The sequence below is a fragment of the Siniperca chuatsi genome, linkage group LG23 (assembly GCF_020085105.1).
Source record: "Siniperca chuatsi isolate FFG_IHB_CAS linkage group LG23, ASM2008510v1, whole genome shotgun sequence".
In the NCBI taxonomy this organism is placed as follows: domain Eukaryota; kingdom Metazoa; phylum Chordata; class Actinopteri; order Centrarchiformes; family Sinipercidae; genus Siniperca; species Siniperca chuatsi.
The window spans coordinates 9016799-9038771 of record NC_058064.1 but is presented as its reverse complement, the minus strand read 5'-3'; the positions used below and the strand labels follow the sequence as shown (position 1 = coordinate 9038771).

Below are 21973 nucleotides of genomic sequence, written 5' to 3'. Positions count from 1 at the left end.
CTATGATTTCACCCTTACACACCTCTCACTGACACTACCTCAGGATAAATTGCTGTGTGGTATATCAACAGGAACACATTTCACGAGGTGGTATTGATTTCACATGGGGGAGTCTGGGAACAGTTAACCCTCTCACCCTCCCAGTCCATCTGTCTACTCATAGTCCCCTTTAATCTCTGTGTTGAGCCACATTGAGGGTGTCGGACAATTGGTGAAGCTGTTGCCTGAGCCTTTTTGAAGCTGCCACACTGGAGATCTATGGATGGTGAGATAGGGAGAGAGAAATACTGGCTGGTTTGGACCTGTGTAGTGTGCTATCCATCTGTCTGTGCTCTATGCGTGTGTGTGTGTTTGAGCGTGAGCATTTCTTTTCATACTTTGTGTTCTTGTTTCTTGTTTCCTTCCATTTCCTTTTTTTAAATCTTTTTACATTGCTGTCTCTTCTGTGTTTTTCTCTCTCCACTTCTTTATGAGGACATTACAAAAGGGTTCTAGCGAAAATTGCTTAATGAAAAAATACAAATAAAACAAATACAATTGGGAACAATGGTGAAAAAATTGCAGCTTAATGTAGCTTACAGATTTTTTCTTGAATTGAAAAACTGATTTTCTTTACAACATAGTGGGAGTTACTAGATCCCCAATGTAACTTAATAGCAAAATGAATGCATATTTTATTGTGAAGCAGGGAAATATAAATGTAGATCATGTAGCCATGCTAGCAGCACTGTGAGGCACTAATTAGGCACAGTGCTTTGAGCTAAATGCTAACATCAGCATGCTAATTGCTCACAATGACAATGCTAACATGCAAATGTTTAGCAGGTGTAATGTTCATCATGTTCACCATCTTAATTTAGCATGTTAACATGCTAACATTTGCTAATTAGCACTAAACAGTAAAGCTGAGACTGACAGGAATGTCATTAGTTTTGCAGGTTTTGGACACATTTTGACATGATGATGGTGCTAGATGAACTGGCTGAGGATCACCCAAGTCATTAGATTTTGTTCTCTAGTGACCTTGAATGTCTGTAGTGAATTTCACAGCAATCCACACCTGTTTGACATTGCCATCCCTAGAGCCACACTGCTGCTAAAAATACAAAACAAATATTTTAAAATTAATAGGAGACATTCACTTTATATCAATTAGTGTAATGACAATTAATCACTTAATTTAGGTCAAATATGGAATAATATCAATACCAAGGTATTGTATTGTATCATATTGTATCATACTGTTTATTATGTCAACTGCTTCCTATCAACTCTGCTCTGCTTTTCTGCTATACCCCTCTGCTACCCATTAGTGTAATCTTACCCTGTCTTAGCCGTCGTTGTCCAGCCGTTTCTGTACTAGTCCTGATGCATTATTACTCTATGTACAGAAAGAAGTCTATGGTATAGGCTGAAGCTGTTGATGATTGTATCAGTCCAAGAGTCAAGATGCATCTGCGTTGTTGTTAGCCAAGTCAACCATGATAACACTCATAACCCTGTCATCAACACTGAGTAGAATGGCTGCAAAGTACTTTGGCTCTACCAGTGGGAACACAGCGTCTCACCCTCCGTCATGTAAAAATGGAGAAATGTCAGATTCAACAGGCGTAGAGGCTTAGTGTCACAGAGGGACAGAAACAGAGTGTGTGTACAAATACATGCTTTCTTTGAATGTGTGCAAACTGCAACACAAATGCAAGCCATTGAGTGCGAACAATTTTGATAATATCAGGGTGAAACTACAGCAGCTTCCCTGTCACTCACCCATGCAGCTAGAGAGTATCGTCGCAAACAGAAGACCCTCCTGATGAGCTGTTTCAATCTGTGTAAGTCCTGCCTGTGTGCAGGGTGTGTTTTGGTAGATGGAGTGGGTTTGCTGTGCTGTGTGGATTCATATGAGCTTTTACTTCTACTACTTAAACATTTGTCATTGCTGGACTAGATTCGAGAAAATAGCATCTGATTGGATTTTGTATTCTATCCAGGCTATAATGCATCATGTTTGAAACGTTATCCTACAAATGATAGTTTTATAGCAAAAATAACATGAGGCAATTTTCATGTTCATTTTAACCCAGTTCTGTGCCTGAGTGCTCCACGAGCAGCTTTGTCACACTGCTGCTGTTGAGGCTGTCACCAGCATTTATCTCTCCAGTTTTGGCTTGCAGTCTGGTGCACATGTCGTTTGAGTACAAGAATCAAAGCTTGTTTTCTCTCAAAAGATTGCTCACTGTGAATTTAATCAAATGATGGATATTAGACCCTGAACTGGTCCCTCATTCATTCGGGTCAACATGAATTTATTTTTAGAATGAATTGACCCCTTTAATAATTTAAAGAGCTACTCACTTCAAGGCTTTGATTTGGTTTTGGTTTGAGGTGAAATGTTTGTACTGTATATTGGATAAATATGGAATCAGTAGATATCCTTTTAAGTATACTGTATTTTGATTGTTTTGTTGTGTGTGCTTGTGTATGGCTGTGTGCAAATGTGTAATTGTGTATAGGAATGCAAGTCCTGGAGTGGAATGGTGTTCTTCTGACAGGGAAAACCTATGAAGAGGTACAAGGGCTCGTCGGACAGCCGTGTAATGAGGCAGAAGTGTGTGTCAGACTGTGAGTATAACCTTAGTCACGTTCTATCTTTCTCTCCTACATTCCGTTGTTAGTATATTCTACTCATCCTTGTTATTTTTTTAATTTTCTTCCTCACACTCTAATCATCACTCTCAAATTTAACTTTGATCCATTATCTTCCTAATCCAATCATTGATCTTTTTACATTTCCTGCCTCTTGATCTCCTTAACATCCCCCTCTACTCTTCTTTCTTTTTTCCAGTCATTGTCATGATTTTGAAAAGCTCTATTTTCCCCTAAATCACACATTAAATTCTATGAAACATCCATCTTTAGAATAGAACCTAATCTTCCATTTTTTCTTCATCAACTGTATATTGTTCTTCAGTTTTCATTTTGCTTATTCTCTCTGTTTTCTCCCTTCTACTTGAGTTTAAATTTTCAGAATTATATGACATAATTTTCCTGTGTTTCAGTGATCTCAACATGCTGGCTGAGTCTGAAGGTTCCGAGCACCTGGATTTCCATGAGCACAGCAAAGGTGAGCTACAGTATTTCTATAACTCCAACCCCAACATGCAATTGCTGCCTCTCACTTACCCCTCACCACTGTCCCTGCCTTCTCAGTATTTCCAAATAAATTTTTGTCTATTGCAATTTTTAGACTCTCTTCTCATATCACTTTCATCTACAATTCTCTCTTTTCTCAAGTTCAGCCATGCATTACTCGTGACCTATTTCCTATTTCTGTCTGCATTACACTGGGAACATTAGATTGTTCTCAAAAGGGCTACCACACTTTACAGCCTTGATATCCAACTCGAAGTTGTCTGTTCATGATTTCTGTTGGCCTCTTCCTTTTCAATGGAATGTGGCCTAGAAGTTAAAGAAGCAGACTGGTGACCAGAGGGTTGTTGGTTTGAATCCTTGGACAGTCCCAGCTTCACATACTCACTTTGTGGGTAATCGATTATGGTTGCAATGGAACACCGTTCAAGCTGTGTATTGCTGGAGAAGAGAAAAGCATGTTAAATCAACTTTTTCTTGATAATTAAAAGCTAAAAAAAAATCACTTTCTCTGTTCTGTATGTGTTCTTGCCTTTGTCTGCATGCATGGGTTTATAATAATAAATACGATAATAATAATAATATATAATGATGCTCTTGTGTGTCTGGTGTGACCCTTCTAGGTGACAGACCTCCCAGGTCTCCAGGTGTTGACCCCAAGCAGCTGGCAGCTGAGCTCCAAAAAGTGTCCCAGCAGCAGGCGCCCACCTCCACTTCTTCCTCCGGCCTGCCCGTCACCACCTCAGCGACCTCCAGCCCCGCTCAGCCAGGATCACCCTCTGTCAGCAAGAAACGCCAAAGCAGCAAGGCGAGTCGGGGGGGCTGGGGGAGACCTATTTATAGTTTGTATCCCATTTTCCCAGCTTGAACATAACATTTGTGGAATTTATTTTGTCTATTTAAAATCTACCACATTAGGTAGCTTCTTTTATTATCAATAAAACATTTAGCAAAGAATTGTGACAATGCCAGAAACGGAAAAAAATGTAAGAATTCACCACTTGTAAATTTTCTAAAATATTTAAACAGATGCAGAGATGCATCAATTTCGAGAGTTTAACTTATAGTTTAGCCTTAAGCACTGCATAAAGCACAGCTCAGTTCAGTACGTAGTGTACAGCATGAAAACCCAGTAAACACAAAATATCCACCTACAGATTTTTGCTAGCAGTATCTAAGCATGTTGCTTTTATCTCTTACAGACTGCAGAGGGAACGAAGAACCAGTCCCACCCCATCTCTGGAGAGATACAGGTCTGTGAAAAGGATGAGCTCTGTAATGTTTAAGTTTAAATGCTTAGATGTAAGAGTATAGAATGGGATCACTGTTTAGTCTTTTTGCATTTCAAAAAACATTAAATTAAATAAATGCAAGAAAATACAAAGTGAAGCCTGAATATTATGTTCTTAAAACTATTAATTCTTTACTCAGTTTTCAGTTGTCTTACATTGTTTCTCTCCCCAAATGCATTTGAATCTATTCTAATTCAATGTGCTTCTTTTTGCAGCTTCAAATCCACTACGACAAGCAGCTTGGCAACTTGATCGTTCACGTCCTGCAGGCCAGAAACCTTGTTCCACGGGACAACAATGGCTACTCTGACCCATTTGTTAAAGTGTATCTCCTACCTGGGAGAGGGTGAGTCAAGGGTGTGGAAGCTGCAAGCACACCTTAAGTAGTTCAGAACAGGAACAAGATCAGTTTAGGATAAATAATAAGATGAGAAAAATATTGTAGCTGTACCAATTATGTTGATTTAGAGATATAGGAGTGTAAAAGATGTGTCTGTTTTCATAGTTTTCTGTCTTTTTCAGCCACTTTTGGAGAAGGAATTTGAGTGATATACCTGCTTAGATATTCCATCGACATCCAGGCTAAAAAGGCAGCCACTTTGTTAAGATCAAACCTGATTTCCATTCATTTTAAAAATCGATTTACAATTGATTTTGGCTTACCATGACATCTTTCAGTGTGCAGCACATGACCTTTCTTTGGTATCAATTCCATAACACCTATACACTGCACATCAGGTCCATCAGATGTTATGTTTTGTCAGGTAGTTCCAGTGTCTTCAAGTGATATGAACTCCTTGTTACGGGATTCATCAGCCCCTTATCGCTGCTGAATGACATAAATATTATATAATGATATGAAGTTGCTAGTGTACTTGTGTTGATTTTGCCCCTGTTGATGGGTGTTTTACTGTAGGTGTGAGTGCAGCCAAAATCAATAGCTCTCATATTTACTTGCTATACGATCCACACTCCCTCATACGTCCAGGGCTCTTTTCTCACTGTAAATGCACTATAATGTAATTGGCTCTCCCACCTTCTCTGCTGTATGAGGTCCCTTAAGAGTGTTTTTTCCTGGGATCGTTTCAGATAAAAGCAATGATATATGGGCTTTGCAGCCGCCACTCTCACAGGCCTTCAGTTTGACACAGATTCTTGCAGATGCAAACTGTGGATTTTAGACAGGGTTAGGGTTATGCTAAAGGGACTGGAAGAGTGGCACCCACAAGCCCTGCAGCCACCCTACTGAAAGTGGTTACGGAAACATGCACACTTAAGCACATGTGTGCAAATACTTGTGTATATGCTACATGTGTGTATACACAGACATGCTCACTGCTATAAGAGCACCAACTGCAATCCATACAGAGGCTTTTCAGTTGCATCACAGATCTCCTGAACCACATGGAGTTCCTGCAGTGAACCGGGTGGTTATAAATAATAGTTTAACACACAGAAACCAGGATAGAGGGGAAAAAAATTGTTCACTGGTGAAAGTAACGTACATTTACATGTCAATGTGTTTATAGCTGGAATTATGCTTCTTTGGCTGCTCGTAAGTCAATGTACACGAGTGTCATTCAGACATATTCACATGTGTGTGTTTTTATACTTGTACAGATTGGGGGTATAACACATATGTCCACTAGGAAGCAGTATTACGTTTAGCAAATCTCAATGTAAAGAAAATGTAGAAGAAATCAGGAAACGAAAATCAGTTTCACCCTGGAGACAGTGTAAACAAACCACTTCATCCGTGAAACAAACATAAAAGAATTGGGATTTATCAGTGTAAACGGACAGAACAATAACAAGATGGGCACTTGTGGCAGTACTATCGTGAAATGTACGGCCAAACTATGAAAGAAAAGATTGAGAAAACTTTTCAACAGGATGTTTGATCAACCAATCAGCTTGCTTGACATGCACTACCTGTTGTTGAGATCTTGGAGGTGTGTGCGTCGGCTCCTCTGCGAGATTCTGCGATCTACAGTTACCCATAACACCCTTCTCTGTGTAGGTTTGCAAAGATGTTCACGCGTATTTCCGCAGAAGCATAATTCCATCTTAACTTGAAAATGTAATGTACATTTGTTTCCAAATTTGGGTTGTTGTTCTGTTGTTCAAAGCACTACAACTTGTAGTTTAGGTCAGCGAAGATTCGAGTGTTAATCTTTATGATTTTCACATTTAAAAAAATACCACTTTCAACTATACACAGTGGTGCTCGGTAAAGTAATTATTTGCTAGCTAACAAACTATGTAAACACAAATTAGATTAGATTTTGTGTTTACATACTAAAGGATTGGGTTCTAGTCCTAGCACCAAGAAGAATTAGAAATGCATTCAGTTGTTCCAATCAGTGGGCCCATGAGCAGCAGATCTCCACTACGGTTGTCAGTGGATGCGTCACATCACCTGAAAGCCCTCTCAACATACATACATGTTATTCATGAGACACTAAAGCACGAATTCAATCCACCGCTGCAGCACACCAGAGTTTTCCGCCCCCCTTTCCCAAACACACTAATAAATCCCACACTAAACCTAAATACAGTGATCTCCCCTTCCCACATACACACTCACAGTCCACAGACTCTCTCTTTGACCCCCCACCCTCCCTCTGACTATTGTTTCTGTATGTTGTTCTCTATATTTAATGCATGCTGGACCATCTCAGTCAGGTCATGGTTGTCCAGAACGCCAGGTATGTGACTTGCCCACTTTGGTACTTTGGTTCTGTTTTGGTTGAAATTTGGTTGTCAATTTGGTGAAGGTAACAAAACATCCAGGTTGTTTTCTAACTGATCGGAAGCTTATTGATACAAGTCAGTTCCTCTAACTCCCTTAAATTGTGCATTTTCCCTGGTCCCCATATTCTCATGACGTTCCACTCACCTTAAGACTTAGTCTCTTTGAATTGCATTTTAGAGGAGTTGAATCCCTAATCACTAATCACATCAACATATATTCCCCTGTACTGCCAATTAATGTTTTCCCAGCTAACTGTTGTGTTTTCCTGGTAGATGGTCTGTTTTTTTCCTAACCATTGTAATTTGAATCCTAACATTGAATCTGACACCCTTTAGTTTGTCCCTGTTTTGTGATTAAAATCCCTCAGTAATACATCGTGCCCTGACATCTTACTGTATCCTCGATGCCCCGCCACATTCAATACACACTCCCATGATTTTGCTCTGCAGTCCTTATTCATTTCATTATTTTCCAATAAACAGTAGATTGTCCTTGTCTTTACCAAACTAACTCTTACAGACTTACTCGTATCCTACAATCTTAAATCAAATCATACACACTGCAAAAAACATCCAACTTAACAAGTCATTAATTCTATTCCCATGAGTCTGCTGTGACATTAAGTATATCCTCAATATCCTATATTTTCCTCAAAACAGGTGAAATAATTAGTCAGTGAAGTCAGATTATGCCATTGTTTCTTATGCAAATTGACTTCTTTAAGGATTTTTCAAAACAAGTTTTTGGGGTTTATTTGCAATTCAGTGTTCGACAGAATGATTTACCTGGTTGAGTTATTGGCACTTAATAAAACGTTTTTTCAACAAATTTGATCCTTAATAAGTCGTCCTCGCTGGCATATATTTTCACTTGTTTTAGGACATCAAAATTTCATGAGACTAAATGACTTGATGGACATCAAAATGGACTTTTTTGCAGCACACCCTGACATCGTACCCTGCCGTCCATGCACGTAGGCCCATACATTGTTACCGTCCAAACAATGTGCATTGCATTCATTCTCTCCCTTCTACTGTCACATTGTGCCCTACTCCACTATATTGTGCTCACTGCATTGTGGTGGTCCACTAATCTGCAGGGCTTTTGCATGTCTGTGACCAAGTGTATCTTGTTGTGATGTGTTCCCCCAGTGCTGAAAACAAGAGGAGAACCAAACACGCAGGCAAGAGTATCAACCCCGAGTGGAACCAGACTGTCATCTATAAAAACATCCTCCTGGAGCAAGTATGTGGTCATACACACATTTGTCTCAGGCATAGTTGCACACATTCAATGTCACACACCTTTTGATGTGTACTTAAAGGTATGCACAGAAGCAGCATGTGAACCAACGCCACAAACCCTGGGTCATATTACATCTAAAAAGTTTGACAGTGTGATTTAAAGATTGTGTATTAATAACTTGACAAAATTATGTTAATATTGTGTAGTATACTTTCTATATCTACAACAGTCAATGTATGTACAGCACAAAGAAGAGAACTCACATTTTACCAACTTCCATGTTAAAATGATACAAAAAACACAATATGAAATATTGCCTTTTCTCTTCTGGCATGCTGACTTGCATTGTGGCCACTGGTTTTAGTAGAGCAGATGGATATGCCATTGGGATTTAATTATATCATTTTAGATCCCATTTTAGATTCATTGGATCATTCATAGCAAATTTGTGGACTTCTGTTGTCTGTTTTTCTAAGCCGCCTGAATATCTGCTCCCACTTTAAGCCCAGATATGTTTTTTCTTTAAGGTATATTTTGCCATTTTATTATGTACTCAACCAAGATAAATTACAATAAAGATACATTAACTCTTTAACTGTGTGTGTGTATCAGCTGAGGAAGAAGACCCTGGAGGTGAGCGTGTGGGACTATGACAAGTGCTCCTCTAATGATTTCTTAGGAGAGGTAAACCTCTTTGATAATATCCATACATTAACCAGTAACCACTACTTTTTATGTATATGCCCATTAAACTGCTGTGTTTGCTCCCAGGTCCTTATAGACCTTTCCAACACAGCCCAGCTGGACAACATCCCGCGGTGGCTCCCCCTAAAGGAGCAGAGCGAGGGGGAACACCACCGACGCTCCCACTCAGGCCAGGGCCGCCACAGTTCCTCTAAACCCTCCTCACTGCACTCCTCCCCTAAAACCACTGGCTCCTCACATGACAATCAGGATTCCCCAAAATCGTCAGTCATTAAGAGCCGAAGCCACGGGATCTTTCCAGATCCGGCCAAGGGTAGGACACAATGAAATTCCCTCACCTGCTTGACTTTATCAACGTCATCCCCTAACAACCTTCTGTACTCTGCTGCTTCTGCTGTTTCTGTTTCCCTCTTCTCTTTTCTCTGTTTTTCTTTCTTCTTTTTTCTTCTTCACACTTCTCTTACTTTGTGCTCTCTTTCTGTCACTGCTTCTCTCATCTTTTTCTTCCCACTATCTCTGTCTACCACTGTCCACCTGTTTCTCTCACTTCAGTCTTTTCTTTATACCAGCACCTTCCTATGTCCATTTTTGCACACCAATCATAGCTTAAGCTTCATGCTTTTTGCTTTCTCATGGTCTGTTTTCTTGGTTGCCATGATGTCACCCAGCTCAGAGGTCTAGCCTTAGCTTCCCTCTACCTTTCTTCTAACGCAACATGGCCGTGGAAGGCTTTGAATGCTCCCCTAATTTAGAAAAATAACCATCAAATTTAATGAGGATGCTTGAAGATCTTAGACTTAACAAGGCAGTTACCATGCTGGCTAAATGGAGTTTCTGACTAGCCAGCTAGTCATCCACCACAGGTGGTACACAAAAGGTAACAGCCTCTAAGTTTACTAAAGTAAAAAATAGTTTTTTTGGTAATTTGGTGAATCTGGTTGTTTTAGACACGCAGGTGCCCACTATCGAGAAATCTCACAGTAGCCCTGGCACATCGAAGCCTTCCCCGTCCGAGGGTCAGAGCCAAAGCCACAGCCATGGACACAGCCAACACTCTCGCTCGCACGGCGCTTCACGCTCCAGCAAAAGTGCTGCACGGCAACACCATCAGGACAGCGGCACTGGAAGTGGCAGAGGCGCTGCCATAGCAACGGGCGATGCCCCACAGCAGTCACAGCAGCAGCCGCCACAACGCCTCCAACCAAGTAAACCAAGACGCAAATAAAGCCTACGCAGCATGGCCTCCTCGCTCTCATCTGTTCTACCGTCTGTTGAGTTCTTTTTTTCTGTTCCTTTAGTTTCCTTTTCTATTCTTGGTTTCCCTCACCCTTTACACCCTCTGGTCCTCTCCCCCGTTGTATTCACAGTGTGTCAACCTCTCACCGCTTCTCTTCTGTATGTACTCACAAGTGTGTAGAACCAGCACCTCGCCTGTACTGTAACACACTGTCTTTGACCTTCCTAAGTTTGACCCTTTTTCAATTAACCCAAAGAGGCCTAATGATTGCTTACTGAAGGCCAGTTCTAACTATTTTAAAACCTTTAACTATTAAAATAGGCAATAAATCCTATTTTCTAATACTACTTGAAGTTAAGTAGTAGTTACTATGAAGTTAAACAGAAATAATTACTTTTACATAGGTTTAAGGATAAGTAAAAGTAAAATCTGAATAAGAAACCGCAGAGTTGCAGGACATATTTTGAAGGAACAAATCAGCGAAATCTGTCACTTAGTGTCAATCTCCAGCTCTCTCAAATGACAAGACTAGCAAATTATAGACTTTGTTGCTACAAGGTCAGTTAATGGAGCAGAGTTCACCGGGAAAAAGTTTCTGCTTCCAAGAGAGGTTTCTGCCGCCAGCTTGCAGTTAAATATTTTGGATTTATTGATCCAAGCAGTAAAACAGAAGAAAGTTGCAATCCCACCCCCTCCCTAAAATATCATTAACCTCTTTTGGTTTTTATAATTTTTTTATGTCCTTTTCGTTAACAAGCAACGACCAGCTTTTCTGAAGCTCCTCCACTGAGATGGCTGTGCATGCAGTCCGCTAACCCCGTTTTTTTGTTTGAACAACTACCGGACCCACAATGCACCTCAGTAAATGCTGCACACCCTGCATCTTAGAGACATGCAGAAGGGGCAAATGTGCACTGCACACTGTGGCTGCATGTGATTGACAGTCAAGCTGGTTGCCATGGTGAAGATGAACCGCTCTCTGAATCTCCATCTCGCTCCTCCCTCCTTCCATCTTAAACTGCGACCCCATGACCTTTGTTTCCTGGCGTTGACTCCCTGACATCTGACCTGCGCCTGCGAAAACAAACACATCCAGGCCAAAGAGGCCGCCTCTCACTGAGGCACCAGAGACACAGCGTAGTGGGCGTGCTCACCATTCAGAGAGCCCAGTCCGATTGGCTGCCTGCCCTGCCATCGGTTGTGTCGGCCAAAAGGAGCAGAGCAGACGGCAGACACCTGACCCTCAGGAAAGCTGTGTCAGAAGAGAGGCCGCAGAGCATCGGAGGTGAGAGTTTGCCCAAGAGTCTCCTCTCTGTCGTGTGACTGAAGCACAGATGGAGCAAGGAGAGAAAGAGAGAGTGAGAGAAAGAGAGGATGCGATACTACTAACGCACACCTGCAGAAAGAGAGAGGGGAGTCTTACAAGCTAATAAAAGAGCCAAGACAGAGAGAAAGTTGCACTCAGCCACATCACCAGAGATTCATGCAGCGAGACACACTTTCTTAACGGCCAACACAGTTCACTAATATCAGGAAATGAATGTCTCAAACTGTCATATGATTCACTGAGAGTTAACACTGTGCCACTGCCACATCTGCTGCGTCATAACTCCCCCATTGCTTCATTGAACTGGTATTAGTGAGCTTTTGCAATCCGACAATGTGTTGAGTGGCCTGAAAGAAAGACGTGTCGACATGGATCCTGTTCTGCACCACATCCACACATCTCACATCATTCATACTCTATCACACTCCCCGATCAGCTGTTTGAGAATAAAATGTGGTAAAACATTTAAACATGTATTTCTTAAAGAGTATCATCTAAAATATGTTGCATATAAACAGGTTTTTTAAAAACATCTGTGAAAAAGGTACACTCATAAACATCCTTTAAACTCCTTCAGATATGAAACTATATTCATGTAATTAGATTTTTAAACTAAACTACTGCTGAGATTGAGATAATAGATTATTATTAATACTTCATATAGAAAGACTAACAATGTCAGTAGGGTCTACGTGCCTCTTGTTTGGTCTACTTTTATGTAAACATATACATGTGATATTTCTCTGGGTTTATTTGTCTGTTTGATGTTAAAGCTTTATATGTGAATTATTACTGTCTTGTCTTTGTCTGAGAGAAAGATTCTAAGTACATTGTTTGTTCATATGCTTCTTGCTAGTCCTCAGTGTTTGTGTGCTATTCATTACAATCCAGTCCTTTGTGCTTTGAATAAGCTTCCCTTTTGACTGCGACATAAATTATTTTAAGTATTAAGTTGATTATGATGGATTTTAGTTGATGCAGATATTAACTAATGCTTCTTGGCCCTAGTTTTTACATTCTTGGACCCGGCAGAGGTGCAATTTTTCTTCCTGTCTCTTTGTCGTGATGGGTGTGGTCGTATCTCTGCACAGCTCGGTCGAGCTACAGATCCAGTGATGCCCCGGTCACAGCAGCCTCACTGGACAGCGGCTTGAGTGGCAGCGCCTACAGCCTATTGGACGAAGACGGAGAGACAAACGAGGTGGACAGTGCCATCTTCCAGGTGCCCCGATTGTGAGTCGGCTTATTTAATACTTTTATCTTAAAAAGCCTTGGTTTCACATTTTAGATTATAAATGTTCATTTGATGCTAAACTACTACTTTCACTATACCCAGACACCCGACCCCATTCAAAGCAGAAAATATATAGTACAATATATTAAACTGTTGTGTAGTTTTGTAATTTCCAGGATTTTGTTTCCCCTCTCTTTAGTGGAAAGATCCCAAACGGCACAGACATGATGAAATCATCAATGGGACACAGTGACATTGAAGGTTAGACATACAGTACATGTATGTGTGTGTGTATTCAGAATTTTTTGTCTTGATGCCTTGTAGTATTAAAACCCATACATTAATACATGCATTTTTAGCATTTTAGGGCTGAGTAAGCGAGAAAAAAAAAAAAAAAAAAGGAAAAGCTTCAAACTGTTCTAACTGAATTCTAACAAAGTAATCTCAACTTTTACCACTATCCGGTACAGTATTTGCATTCAGATGTCCAGCCTCATGGATTAGTAGACATAGTAAAATGAAATGAAATGAAATACTAATTTGTTGTCTATTAATTTTCCCTTTTTTGTCTTTTCTTATTTATTTTAACATGTTTTTTTATCATGCTTTGCTTCGCATTTATGCACTGCTGCACTTCTTTTGAAATGCTGTATTTTACTAGATTTTATGTATTTTACTTTATATTTTTACTTTTTAATTTTATTATTTTATTATTATTATTTAGTGGGTTTTATTTCCCACCTCATGTTATGTTATTATTTTACAATAAGTATGGCATTCTATCATTCTGTGTCTATTTTCATGTGAAGATGCATGTATTCCATTCTCATCTTAATTTTAGTTTATTTTACATTTACTATGGCATTCTATCCTTTTGCATTTCTTATATGAAAGGTGCTATGAAAGGTGCTATATGAATTATTATTATTATTATTATCTTTATAGTTTCTTTGTTTGTTCATTTAAAATGTTTATATGCGCCATTCAAATTATATGTAGACCTATTAATTAATTAATTTACAGGGTTTTTTTGATCAATCTATCCTTGCTGGTTTTGCTCATTTCTCCTTCCTGCCTGTGAAGTTTTGAGTCACGTAATTCTGACAAATGCAAAGGTGCAAAGATGACCATAAAAAAGCTAGAAAGACCTGAGGTTTGTTATCTCACTTTCACATTTACAGCAAAGTGTGAGACTGAAGTTTAATACACACACGGACACATTTATTCTTAACCGCATGTTTTTTTCATTTCTTTATCTTCTGCTCTCTGTTCCCTCGTTTCTGGTCATAAACACACACACACACACGTTTGCCTTTCTATATTTGTGAGGACCCTAATTGACATAATGCATTCCCTAGCCCCTAATCCTAATGTTAACCATCACAACTAAATGCCTTACCCCACACCTACCTAAACCTAATTCTAACCTAAACCAAGTTATAACCTACAGTCCTTTGAAGTAGTGAGGACTGCTCAAAATGTCCTCAAAATGCAGAAATGTCCTCACTGTGATGGTTTAAAACTGATATTGGTCCTCACAAAGATACAAATACAAGTCCACACACACACATACACATTTACAGACACAGTGGCTACCCTTACCTTTTGCCAGGGTCAGCTTTCAAAACTGTCATTTCTATTCAGTTGCCAAGGCAACCAGAGGCCAGGAAGCGCTCCTCATAACTTCGTCCCATCCTTGTTAAAGACATAAATGTGATTGCTTTCAGGCCATGTTTGATTTTACTCATCATGAGAGTACACTTAGTGTCCAGCAGAGGCCAGTCACACACAGAAGAGAACATTTCAAACATTTCAAAGAGTGAGTAAGAGAACTGAGACACTGGGAGTAAATTGATAGAATAGGCACTGAATACTAGCTGAGAAACAAACTCAAACCTATATGTGGTATATATTTGACTGTGCCTAGCTGATTCCATTTGTGTGTGTGTGTATTAAGGTAAGTCCCAGGTAATGGGGGAGATAAAGATCGCTCTGAAGAAGGAGATGAAGACAGAGGGTGAGCAACTGGTCCTCGAGATTCTTCAATGTCGCAACATCACCTACAAGTTCAAGACTCCAGACCACCTGCCTGGTAATGGAAAGTAACTATACACATGACAGCATACATGCACCTTCCATGTTATGCTTGCATACACACAAAAAATCACTTTGACAAAATCTCAACATGCAGAACTCAAAAAAGATTCTTAATTTATTACCTTCTGGTTTATTATTTTCACTTATGTTCCCCACTTCTTTCAAAACTCTTCAAAATCTTTTCACAGCATTCAAAGACAATTTTATGCAACACATATCATTGTTAATATTTGACAGCTGGGAGGCCCACACAGACACTTGTTTAGAAAGATTGGCATCTGACATACCACAAAATCCTTGCCAGTTTTTCTAGATGCAGAACCACAGGTGTCGTGATAGTGTTTTCCAGCCAACATTCCCTTGGAAAGCAGCATTGGGCATATATTTACCTAGTCTCCAATAATATATATGTGCAAGGTTAAAAACATCATTAAGACAGGAGTAGGTCATGCACAAACATGCAAGCCTCTTGTCACTGTGTCCACTTGGACAATACCAGCAGTGAAGTGAATATCAAGAAAAATGCCTAGAGACAAATGCTGACATAAGTGAGCACAGAACCAAAATTACAGACAGTAAAGACTCCCAGATATTTGAAAGTAAAAATCAATATTTATTTGTAATCTTTTCTGAGTTTTAATGACTAGAATAAGTTTCTTCAAAAAAAATAATAAAAAGTTATTTTTAAAGTTAAATAACTGACAAGAATTAAGAGCTAAATTGGTGCTGAAAGAAAAAGGTATGTCACATTTGATGATAGTACAATTTATTACTATTTTACAGTTAGAAATAGCAAGCCATGCCCAGATGGAAACTTTTGGTTAACACCCAAGATGAAAAATTAATGTTATTATTATAAGTATGTTGTAGGATAGAAAACTAGCAGCACCCTGAGTCACAATGTCTAATGTGGTATCTATATACAACATTATTTCGATAGATTACATGGGAACCTGACAGACGTGTCTCTGGTGTACACATCAAAATCAGACTTCTCTTCCCTCGATAAAACGCAGATTGCCGCCCAACTCACCTCCTCTTGTAATATTTACATCCTAATACCCAAGCTGCCTGCCACTTGTTTGATTTGCATTTGCTTCCAGATTCGATCTGCACACAAAGGGTTGTTTCCATTGACAGTATGTACAGTAGCTGCTCTAAATTATAAGAAAGTGTAGCAGTGACTCATAGCATTAACACTTTATTGCTGTCTATGTGCATCTGTGACTATCTCTAAAGCTGGTTTTGGTGTTTGTATGTATCTTTAGAGTTTCTTCTCTACATGTTAAGTGGCCTTGGCTTTCTAAACAAACACCAAAGTCTTCGGTGTAACAGTTCGCTTATTGCCCTCTAGTGGCTGGCTGCAGAAAAAATTTAAACTCCACCAATCTCCAATATTAATGACCAAAAGCCATCTTAAACTACATGTGAAAATATAGTCACTTTACTTTTTAATATTTTTTTCTGTATAGGCACAATTGAAAGTTAGGTTTCCCTCTATGGTTAATTGTTTTTTATAATAAATCTGTTATAAGGGAGATGAACATTAGTGCCTGGGTGTAGATTGTGTTTGCATAATTCTGTATGCAGGGTTTCTGATTGGGTCATTAAACACTATAAACATAACATATAAAAGCAGAAGTATACACACAAAGTAGGCTAAATATACTGTATGTATAGACAATATACAAAATGGAAAAATAGCATGAAACAAAAACAGTCTGTTATGTATAAAATTGAAACATTATACTATAAATAAATACATTAACAGTTGAAATGTCTCAAGAAATGACACATTCATAGCAGTATGATATCAGCTTTACATTGATGTGTGTGTGCATCCACAGATCTTTATGTGAAGCTCTATGTGGTGAACATCGCCACCCAGAAAAGGATCATCAAGAAGAAGACCAGAGTGTGTCGTCATGACCGTGAGCCATCATTTAACGAAACCTTCCGCTTCAGTATGAACCCCACCGGACACTCTCTACAGGTAATCCCCAAGTCCCTAACACATGCACACACACAGCAGGATGAAAGCTACACATTTTAAAAATATACACAATCTCTAATCAACAGCTAAAGAAATTCCTATTTTTTTTAATATGGTTATTCGCTTTCTTGCTGAGAGTTAGATGAGAACACTGATACCACTTTTGTGTACGTATGCTGGTATGAAGCTAGAACCAGGAGATGGTTAGCTTAGCTTAGCATAAACACTGGAAACAGCTAGCTTGAAAAGTCAAACTATTCCTTTAATCATACACCTATCTCTTGTAAACCTTTAAATACTCAATCATATGACATCCTGCTTTCTGTTCTTTTCACACCAGCTGTTCCTGGTGTCCAATGGCGGGAAGTTTGTAAAGAAGACCCTCATTGGGGAGGCCTACGTGTGGCTGGACAAAGTTGATCTACGCAAGCGAGTGGTGAGCTGGCACAAGCTTCTTGCCAGCACCGCCCAGATCCACTCGTAGGAGACTCTGTCTAAAAAAAACTAAACCTGAGCGGGCACGAAGAGGTTTCTGGCATCTAGGTGCAACATCTGTAACACTGATCCACTCTTGTGGGTTGGGCGAAAAGGGTGGTTTGGGTACAGCAGGGGGCAAAATATCTCTTTCTTCAATCTTTGTTTCAGGGCTCGTATACTTTGAGTTTTGATGCTTTCGTTCATATGGGCAGTTCTGATGATGATTTCTGTCATGCGGAAAGTTTGGAGGAAGTAGTTATGTGTTTACAGGGAATGAACACCAGTTTACAGGACGTACAGTGTACAGTAGTGTAGCCAGGGCTGAGGAGAACACAGGTGCTGAGTTCAGAGGTCAAGTGCGGAATCAACCAGGTATTACACACTTTAATTCACAACACACACACACACACACACATGCACACAATTATTAAGACAACTTTGCACACAGTCATTTACGCAGAAGAGAAATTTTAATTCTACAGGGAATGGACACACTTAGATGTTTTATCCATGAAAGATTTTCCTCATTGCTTTATTATGACCGCAGAGTTTTATTGATTTACAAAGCATTTTGGAAATGAAATATTGAAGACTCCGCCACGGAGACCTCTTATTTATTTTTGTATTATGATATTAGCGTAGAGTTCTATCATTTGTCTTCTCCTTAATTATTTAAGTACTTAAAAATATATCCTGGGAAGGGAGCATAGTATATTTTATAACACACTACCTAGCATTCCAGTTCAAGAGAAAAAAAATCTCACCAAGCATGATTTTAAATTTACTAACAAAACCATCTCCTTGTTCACTTTAGACCCCATCTTTTCTCTCCGTAAGTGTAAACTGAGTTCTATTAAATGATGATTATTGTTTGATAAAGGATCAATATTGATATATATAAAATTGGGCACTATATATTGTGCGCATGAGTCTGTCTATTTGGTATGCAGTGCCATGTGTTCTGCACACAAAAAAACACCTCTAAGGTTCACTTTGTATATACTGAAGTGTCATAGCTGGAAATTATTATAACATATAAATAGATATACAGATATCTTTATCACAGACAACCGAGTCTTGAGGATTGTGACATAGAGGTTTTATTTATCCATGATGCCCCTTAGAATGTGAGACATTTACCATAAGAGATTTAAGTATTTCTTGTTTTTGTTTGTGAGACTGAAGCACATTACGAGTCTTATATCAGTCCTGCTTTTGTTTGTAGGACCAACTCAACAACGCACGCTTTTGTGGTATTTTGCACTTTTTCTGCATAGAATGTAAAACTGACATCATCATCCTGCTAAAAATTAGATAGCCAGAGATTTTTTTTTTCCCAAGTGGAGGTAAAGCAAAGCGATGACAATATTAGGAGATATTGTAGCGAACAAAAGACAAATGTGCCGGCAACTATCCAAGAAAAAGCACTATTACCATTCTAAGATACGACAATGCTATTACAGTAGCATGATAATGTTTTGTCCCAGCTTTTTTGTCACATCTGTGTTGTCTTGATATTACCACTTACACTTCAAATCGTCAATGTTGTGTCTTTATGTGTCTTTATAAATCTACTATGCCCAATATGTCTTGAGAAAGGTCATCCTGTGTGTTTGTAAGGGGGTCAAGAGGAAGGACAGCTGGTTCATTCAGCATTTTCAGTCAAACTTAGCAGTGAAACTACATTTAATATCTGAGGGATTTCTATGCAACATCTACTGTATAAAGGTGGTAACTGCATCTTGACTTGCCAGAAATGTGACACATGTGAGAAAACATTTATATTGATTTTTCTTTTGCACCGCTGTGTTTTCATGTCCTCCATGAAATGATTATTCCTTTAATATGATTTTTTTATTTAATGTGTTATTTTGTATTGCTATATGAGTCTTTATTTATTGCCTGTGAGACTATTTCATACGTTGTATTATATTTGTTTACAGTACATATCAGTTGTACATAGAAACAGTTGAGAAATTTTGTTTTTATACACAATGTAGTGCTTGTTTACAAGGTTTAGAGGGCCTGAAACTCAGAGAACTAACTTTTTTGCCCTTGTGCACGAACACACACTCACATACGGAAATTAACATGCACAGATCCCAAATTTTACGTAGCTGTGAATCAAGATAAGAGAAAATAACATTCCTATTCAAATGATTCCCATCTTTTTATGCACTACCCCTTTGAATAATTTCATTTTCCAGTACGTGTATGAGACATGACCAAAAAAGACAACATTGTAATCAATGGACGTTATACCTGAAATGATAGTAGTTTTAAGTTCAGTGTGTTTTTTTGTTTTTCTTATCTTTATACCCATGTGCTTGTGTGTGTAGCATCTTCATACCACGTCCATGCATGTCATCGGCTGTAATGCATATCTCTTCTTTTAAGTGTTGTCTGTCTAAAAATATCAACTTTAAAATCTCTCGTAACACACAAGGAATTACACACACACAACCACACACACACACACACACACACAGATGCCATCTCTATTTCCAACCATGTAAATACATAGCTTTTTTATACTGGGATTTGGAGAGCAATAGGTCTTTTAGCAGACAAAAAAGGTGTGTGATCATAGAAGTAAAAGGAAGTTGTTTTTCTCTCGATCAATGTACAGTGGACAGTCTGAGAAACGACCTTATGTCTGTCTATAGGGACCCAGATTTACCCGACCCTTTACACCAAACACTAAAGGTTTACCAGAGTCTAACTACACAGAAGTCTATCTTAACAACTCAAGCTGTTGCAGGAGAATTTAAATGTGCTCACACTGGATGTTGCATGTTTTGTTGGTGGTTCATACTATTTTTGTGTCCAGATATTATAAAAGAAAAAAAAGAATGAGGTAGAGAAAGATATAGAATAAAATGTTATAGAGGAAGACATTATGAAGAAAACCTATTAAAATTATTGATGATGTGTGCTGACTGTACAAAGATTATGTTTGTAAAACCTGTCTGGTTTTTCACTTGTAAGTAAACAGAAAAAAAAAATACTGTCATGGTTTTGTGATTGTATACAGGAGGTATTGATAAATTATGCAAATTGTGCTGTAAAAATGGCTGTTGCCCCATGTCTAAATATTAAATATCAGTACAAATTAAGTGTTGTTGTGTATTGACTTTGATATATACTGAATATTGCATTATTTATCATAACACAGTTTTATTTAGAAAAACGGGTTTATTTTTGGTCATCTTTACTTTTTAAAACTCCCTGAGAGATTTCATTGCTGGTTTGCAGATGATGATACCAATGATGTGAAGTAACAGAATATAACCACAAGATGGTGCCATGTGCTTTCATTTCAAGCACTGCCCAATGAATTACAAGTCCATAGCAACCTCCTTGGTTGTCCGTGGCATGTCTCCATCCAACTTCAAGGTGAGAGGAGGTCTAATCAGCACCTGGTGTGTGTATAGGGCCTTTATGCTCACATATTAGTTCAAGATTTACTTGCAAAGGCAGGCCCAATGTTTCCATTGATATAGGTGACATGTGATTTCTATAAGATCAAATTTGGTTGTATTTCCTGCTACTCTCTGTGTTTCAGATGCTTTTAGTTATTTCTTATATAGGCCTTTTTTCACAGCAGACATTTTGACTTGTCATAGTAGGGAAAGTGTGAGAGGTGAGCCAGCATGTACAATACCAGCTGAAGCTGAATGGAATTCACCTGCTCTGACTGCTTGCTGCACTTGTAGCAGTCAGACAGTTTTCCTTTCATCCTCTCCGCATCACAAAAACACTGATGTTCCATCAATCCTACATGTTTCCATTTTGATATTTCATTTCAGTTTTAGCTAGGTAAGATAAATACATTTTTTTATTTATTTACTTAGTTGCAACTCATGGGTGGTCTTTCCTCTTCCTTGTCCTCTTCTTTCATTGAGCTAGGTTGTGACAATAACCAGAGTTTATATCTGCCTCCTTGTGTGTATTGTACTTTTTTAGTGGTCTCACAAATCTAAGTGTCATTGGTCCTCTACCTTGGTAGTTCTAACACGGCAGTACTGATTTGTGTACCATGAATGGATAGGAAAGGACATTTCAAAGCCATTTGAGAGGCCAATGGTGGAGGGACACACAATGGTAAAAAAAAAACCTTCACTTAAATGCAGCATATTTCCTGAGAATTTGACCCACCACACAAATATTCCTGAAAATAGTACTTTACTTGTTCTTGGATTGCAAACTAGGGTCATTTCAAAGATTAAAATAGCATTCTTTGGTAAATTGTAAGCAATAGCATTTGATATGCCTCAGACGATTGGAATTTTTTCTTTTGAAATATGTGTATTTGTGTGTTACATATCATTTTCTGATTTTAAAACATTTGGGTGGGGTTAGATTTGGTCAGCAGTGATGGTTTGGAAGGCCAGCTCTAAACCAGTCTGAGACAATACAAGCTCACGGACAAGCCAAGTAGTTTGTAGAAATGAGCAGCTGAGT

At 38.7% G+C, this 21973-nt stretch overlaps 1 protein-coding gene across 11 annotated transcripts in view; it reads left to right on the top strand.

Moving 5' to 3' along the window:
* Positions 1 to 20625, top strand: part of pcloa (piccolo presynaptic cytomatrix protein a) — a 65418-nt gene extending 44793 nt beyond the window's left edge. For 4 of the 11 annotated variants that reach the window (XM_044186325.1, XM_044186322.1, XM_044186319.1 and 1 more), the window contains 16 exons: positions 2511 to 2619; positions 3057 to 3121; positions 3771 to 3955; positions 4350 to 4400; positions 4655 to 4785; positions 7121 to 7147; positions 8346 to 8439; positions 9052 to 9123; positions 9211 to 9457; positions 10092 to 10349; positions 11478 to 11666; positions 12800 to 12941; positions 13142 to 13203; positions 14900 to 15040; positions 16887 to 17032; positions 17373 to 20625. In XM_044186325.1, coding sequence (XP_044042260.1) covers positions 2511 to 2619; positions 3057 to 3121; positions 3771 to 3955; positions 4350 to 4400; positions 4655 to 4785; positions 7121 to 7147; positions 8346 to 8439; positions 9052 to 9123; positions 9211 to 9457; positions 10092 to 10349; positions 11478 to 11666; positions 12800 to 12941; positions 13142 to 13203; positions 14900 to 15040; positions 16887 to 17032; positions 17373 to 17516 — 2063 coding nt within the window. In that variant the 3' untranslated portion in view covers positions 17517 to 20625. Of the gene's footprint in view, positions 1 to 2510; positions 2620 to 3056; positions 3122 to 3770; positions 3956 to 4349; positions 4401 to 4654; positions 4786 to 7120; positions 7148 to 8345; positions 8440 to 9051; positions 9124 to 9210; positions 9458 to 10091; positions 10350 to 11477; positions 11667 to 12716; positions 12942 to 13141; positions 13204 to 14899; positions 15041 to 16886; positions 17033 to 17372 lie in introns of those variants that run through there. The other 7 variants (XM_044186327.1, XM_044186320.1, XM_044186328.1 and 4 more) reach the window with 6 other exon arrangements.
* Positions 20626 to 21973: the final 1348 nt, after the last annotated feature.